This window comes from Entelurus aequoreus, linkage group LG09 (genome assembly GCF_033978785.1).
Source record: "Entelurus aequoreus isolate RoL-2023_Sb linkage group LG09, RoL_Eaeq_v1.1, whole genome shotgun sequence".
NCBI classification, from domain to species: Eukaryota; Metazoa; Chordata; class Actinopteri; order Syngnathiformes; family Syngnathidae; genus Entelurus; species Entelurus aequoreus.
The window spans coordinates 17,376,507-17,382,506 of NC_084739.1; the positions used below are offsets into that span (position 1 = coordinate 17,376,507).

General features: G+C 38.2%; 1 protein-coding gene across 1 annotated transcript in view; it reads right to left on the minus strand.

Moving 5' to 3' along the window:
• The window catches only part of ercc6 (excision repair cross-complementation group 6), a 33,553-nt gene extending 29,871 nt beyond the window's left edge, over positions 1-3,682 (minus strand). Inside the window, exons 1-3 of the mRNA XM_062058218.1 lie at positions 3,629-3,682; positions 1,951-2,123; positions 420-648 (exon numbers count right to left, since the gene is read on the minus strand). Of these exons, the coding sequence (XP_061914202.1) occupies positions 420-648; positions 1,951-2,113 (392 nt within the window). The 5' untranslated portion in view covers positions 2,114-2,123; positions 3,629-3,682. The remainder of the gene's footprint in view (positions 1-419; positions 649-1,950; positions 2,124-3,628) is intronic.
• Positions 3,683-6,000: the final 2,318 nt, after the last annotated feature.

The following is a 6,000-nucleotide window of genomic DNA, read 5'->3' on the forward strand; positions in this document are numbered from 1 at the left end:
CCTCTGAGATACTCAGGAGACTGGTAAATTGTTGTTAATGTTCAGGAATGTCTAATTTAACATGCAAATAAAGCATATTTTGGTAGATTTGTTGTAATATTGTGTTTTTGGGCTTAGGGTTACAAAAAACACTTAAAACACGAATTCAAAATTAATTAACTCACAAGCGAATGTAAAAATATGCCTTAAAACATGGTAACATTTGCCGCAACCTTTTATAAATGCTGCCAGAAATCAGGCATTTTAAGCAGCAACAATCACAAGAAAAAGCCATTCTGGAGGGACTGCTCATATAGCTAAATGAGGAGCAATGTAATACAAACACCAATCACACGACTACAATTTCAGTGAATGTGCAGGTGTGAGAGTCTATACATGAATGGGCTAAAGGAATGCTTCTTCAGTAACATTTTTGTTACCTGACATCATCCAGCACGGACTCGTATTCCTTCTCCGCCTCAGCTTTGACCGCAGCCTGATTGGCCTCATTGATGGCCTCGTCCACCTGCTGCAGGACACCTTGCTCAAGGACTTCCTGATCGTAGACAGCCACACCAAGACCCAGCAGCTCATCAGCCCCAGAACTGGCAGATGCTCCTTGGATCCGCTGGCGGTCGATCTGCAGCAAGGCTCCGGACCTTTTACCACCTGAATCCAACAAGAGAACACATTGAGGCCATGTCCACATGAACACAGATACTTAATAAACGCATACTTATCTCTGCGTTTAGGCCTCATGTCCACACGCAGACGCATACTTTTGTCTTCAAAAACACACATTTTTACAAACGCTGGCTAAAGTGTAGAGTTACAAAACTCTTCGCTTAGCGTATGCGTGTACACTGCACGAACGGAGACTTATGATGACGTCACGGTTGTGTGCTGTTATTTACAAAGCTCATCAACACTGCCTTGCTGCCTTTAAATATATTATATATTTATTTATGTTTGAACGTAAATATGCTGCTATTTTCACTTTACATTGATTTGAAAGACACATCAAAATGGGCTAAACGACTCCCGCCGGCGCTAATGACAGTCAGTTGTTTTGGATATGATCACTGTCGAACCTCCACCTGATGGGAGAACTTTGACAGGCAATCCTTTTCGCTCTGCGCCATAAGAAAGGTGCAACATTATCTTATGTTTTTAGTCCTTTAACAACAAATCATGAAGTCAACTTATGTTTGTTGCTTCCATTCTTGTAGATGGAACCGGGCGCGACCGTGCACGCATGTAAAAAGCGACCAAGCAACTAAAAAAAACATAATGTCGTGTCCTCCTTGTAGTGTGTACTGATGTTAAAGACAATATAGACTTCATTGCACATGTAACATATCACAATATACATGATTAAATGCTCTATAATTCCACGAGAGTTTTGCAGCGGTACACGCAAATCTGTGTGCTTTCTATAGGCAGTCAAAAATGCAAAATGTTTTTATCTTGGCTCGTTAGTGTGTGCTGATTTTAGAAATAATGTACACTTCACTGCACATTTAGTACATCACCATGTTGCTAAACATGTTATATTTCTATCAGTGTTGGGTTTCAGCAGCACATGCGTGCATCCGCGCTTTAAACACTTAAAAAAAAAGGTAATAATGTTCCCAGGGCTCTGCTTACGTGCAGGTGGGTTTTAAAGATAATGTACATGTCATTATGTACGTCTAGTATATCAAAATAAACATAAGGGAGGTGTAATGCCAACAAGTCAGCTGGGGCTGCTTTTTTCAGGCTTCTGATTGGACAAAATGTGCATGACAGCAGGTGTGTGCGTTTGTGTGTAGACAGAGACAGTTTTGAAACTACACTTGTGTAGATGGAGATCGTTTTAAACCCAAATATGCGTTTTTGAAACTGTCTGTGTTCGTGTGGACATGGCCTGATACCTGACGAAGCCAGGAGAGCTGATTTACTTAAGGCAAAGAGTATGAGTGTAGTTCTCACCGCTGTTGTCGTCCCCTGCATCGTTAACAGCTGGGCAGGCAGAAGTAGCTTCAGAATAAACCACTGATCCTCCATTCTCCTCTGAAGCTCTCCTAGTGAGAGCAACACTGGCCATCCCAGAGAAGGAAAACGGGGCCTGATCCTCTGAACCATCTACTGGCATGGTGATGTGGCTGCAACCAGACGGGGACATCAATCAAGTCAAGTAATAACACTAAATAACACTGCACCAGCGCCACTTAAGCACTTTTGTCCAGTTTACATCTGCTGTGACAACTAGAAACACACAAGCCTCCACCAGGAAGCAGTGTAGCGTACCCAGATGTAAAACATCTTTTGCACAATCAGCCTTTTCATATAAAGCGATAAAGAAATGGAACAACCTCACAACAAACTTGAAAAATCTAACAGATTACTCTTCATTCACAATTGAAGTTAAAAAGTGGCTTTGGAGCAATCAAAGCTGCTCACGCGGTCACTGAGGTGGGCACTATGTTTTACATGTCACCTTAATGTGTATTATATTCATGCATTAGCACACTTTGTTGTAAACTGGGAGGTGTGTGTGTTAAAATCATGGTTGTTTTTACAAATGATGACAGATGTGAACAAGAGCATGTATTGTCTATGTGTGATGATGTAAATGAGGTGTGGCTGTATTGTATATGTGTCATTGAAAGGGCATTTTATGACTTTTCTTAATTAGATTACATGATATAGTATAATTTTAATCCATCCATCCATTTTGTACCGCTTGTCCCTTTAGGGGTCGCGGGGGGTGCTGGAGCCTATGTTATAATTTTATTGCATGATTTTTGTATCTCTTTAATTTAGGTAGCCAGGGACTGCAGATGGAATTTAGCTATAATCTGGTGCAGAACATATCTGTCTTTGAGCTTAATGTCTCTGTGCATTGTCCCTTCAAAGAAATACTAAACTAAACTAAGTCAAACTTTATATGTAATAGCACATTTTAAAACAACCAAGGTTCACCAACGTGCTGCATAGGACAGATAAGACAATTAAAGCAGTTAAAACAATAAATATTACAATACACAGCAGATTTTGAGGTGTAACAGAAAATAAAACAACCAACATGATCATCAGTATATCCTAATGACTTATTCTGAGTGTCTGCATTTTTGATTGATAGAAACTTTTATTAGTAGATTGCACAGTACAGTACATATTCCGTAAAATTGACCACTAAATGGTAACACCCGAATACGTTTTTCAACTTGTTTAAGTCGGGGTCCACGTTAATCAATTCTACGTACCTATTTCTGCTGAATAACATGTTAAACACTAGCAAGCAACATATAAGCAAGCTACCTAACGTTTAAATGCCCACGTAATGCAATGACTACGGGTTCTTTCTTGTGCGACTAAAGGTACATTTCCCGAAACAGAACAGAGAGGTTCCATTACAAATAGAGTCTAAAATAAGACGCCAAAGTCACTATTATAACAGCATTATATGTGCGGGTCATTGTTTACATTGTTTACAGGGTTATGCTAGGTTGCTAAGCTAACAACACACTGTCCAGGCGAGCACTTCGGATAAAAACGACCGATGAACGACATTACTCCGCATAGCAGACAACGAAACTAAAACGTATTTACGAATTAAGGGGGAATATGCTGACTGTCCGTAAGAAAAGTGAGACCTAATACTTACAAAACGTGCAGTTACACAACATTATTGGCTTGTCCAAGCATCTTCCGACCGGTACCGGAAATTGTGAATGGTTGACTTGCGATACAGCGCCCTCTGCAGAGTTCATAGCTGCAGTTCTCTTTTTGGCCTGCAGATGGCGCCACTAAACCACGTTTTTCTATTTTAGTTTCCAGCAATTGATTGATTGATTGAGACTTTTATTAGTAGATTGCACAGTGAAGTACATATTCCGTACAATTGATCACTAAATGGTAACACCCGAATACGTTTTTCAACTTGTTTAAGTCGGGGTCCACTTAAATTGATTCATGATAAAGATATATACTATCATCATAATACAGTCATCACACAAGATAATCATCAGAGTATATACATTGGATTATTTACATTATGTACAATCCGGGGTGTGGGATGTGGAGGGGGATGGGGGGTTAGGTTTGGTTGATATCATCACTCCAGTCATCAACAATTGAGAACAGAGAAATGGACATTGAAACAGTGTAGGTGTGACGTCTGTTCTGGGTAACTCACTCCAATAGTGTCTTGTCATATGAAGTCTGTGTGGGTGAGATGAAAATAAAACTGCATTTTTACAAATGCTTGCTTTATTTTGATGAATGGGCATGTGTTAGTGTGTCAGTTTGCACATTGATTGATTGATTGAAATAATCTAGGAATTAAGAAAATTGAATGTGGTGTTTGGAAAAGTATGTATATCCTTTTGAAAAAAGACACAATGTCAGTAAAATTGTGTGTAAACAAATGGAAAAAAACTGTAAGACCTTCAGTATATCACTATGTGGAATTAAAGTTAAAAGTTAAAGTACCAATGATAGTCACACACACACTAGGTGTGGTGAAATTAACCTCTGCATTTAACCCATCCCCTTGTTCCACCCCGGGAGGTGAGGGGAGCAGTGAGCAGCAGCAGTGGTGGCCGCGCCCGGGAATCATTTTCAGCCCTTGATGCTGAGTGCCAAGCAGAGAGGTAATGGGTCCCAATTTTATAGTCTTTGGTGTGACTCGGCCGGGGTTTGAACTCACGACCTACTGATCTCAGGGCGGACACTTTAACCACAAGGCCACTGAGTAATTAAATTATGGAATGGATTAAGTAAAGAAATCAAACAATGTACTAATATGATCCACTTCAAGAAACTCTTCAAACGTAAAGTGTTTACAAAGTACAAAGAAGAAGAACCATGATAAACATTCTGAATTTATTTCCTCCATCCACTAATTTTCTAGATAATCTTACTCATCTCACCATATGAAATATAACTTACTTCACCAGTTATTTTTTTTATTTTCATTGTTATTACTTATGGAGTGTATTGTGAATAAATTGAGGACAGGAAGTGAACAAAAGTTTTAGCAAAGGAAAAGGGGTAAGATTAAATAAGCTCTGCTTCTTCCTACTCCTTTTCGAACATGTTGAATAGAGAAACTGGAAATTGTGATGTATCATGTTGTATGCATGCAAGTTCCAAATAAACTCAAACTCAACTCAACTCAACTCAACACCCTATTTGTGTGTTTTAAAATCTTGCAACGGTATCTCTTGTTAACTAAATAATTATTGTACTCATCATCTGCACTACTATGAGACTTGCCTTTATTTTTCTATTCCATTTTACAATTATGTCAACAATGGGCATTAAATACATTGAAAACTGGCACTAAATATCACGACACAGTTTTTGTCAGATTATTATGTTATTTTTATGTTACACATTTTGAAGCATTTGCTGCATTTTTAACATTTTATATAAAATGCGGTATTATAGTAAATCCTCATGTCTACCACAAAACATTACCAAAACCACCTCAAAGTATTAATCAAACACTGTGTACTACATTTATAGTTCTACAATTAAAAATACAATTAGTGGATACATTAATATAAATATACGCTATTAGTAAGTCCTGAAAAAACAAAATACGATCATTGTCAGCATCTGTGTTTCTTTGGAATGAGACACATGCAAAGAAAATAGTATGAATAGGAACGAAAAGGACATTTTATGTTGTTTGATAATGGGACTTGATTGTTGCTATGAACGTGAACAGTGCCAAATACTTGTGTGTCTGACAGTTTATTTTCAGTCTCTTGCAATAATAAACAATGTGCTTAATTAAAATACCTTCCTGCTTTTGCTAGAAAAAGAAAAAAAAGTCTCTCTAAGAAGGTCAACTCATTCAAAATTGGTTTGCAAAATGTAAAATTATGTAACGTGAATCTTCATAAAGCCTATTATTGAGACACTGGCCATACTAAATAAAGAAACACCATCAATGTGCTGAGCTGTCTAGTAAAGCCAATGTTTTCTTTTTAGGTCATTGTTTTTCCAAAGCCACCCACACAGGAGTCA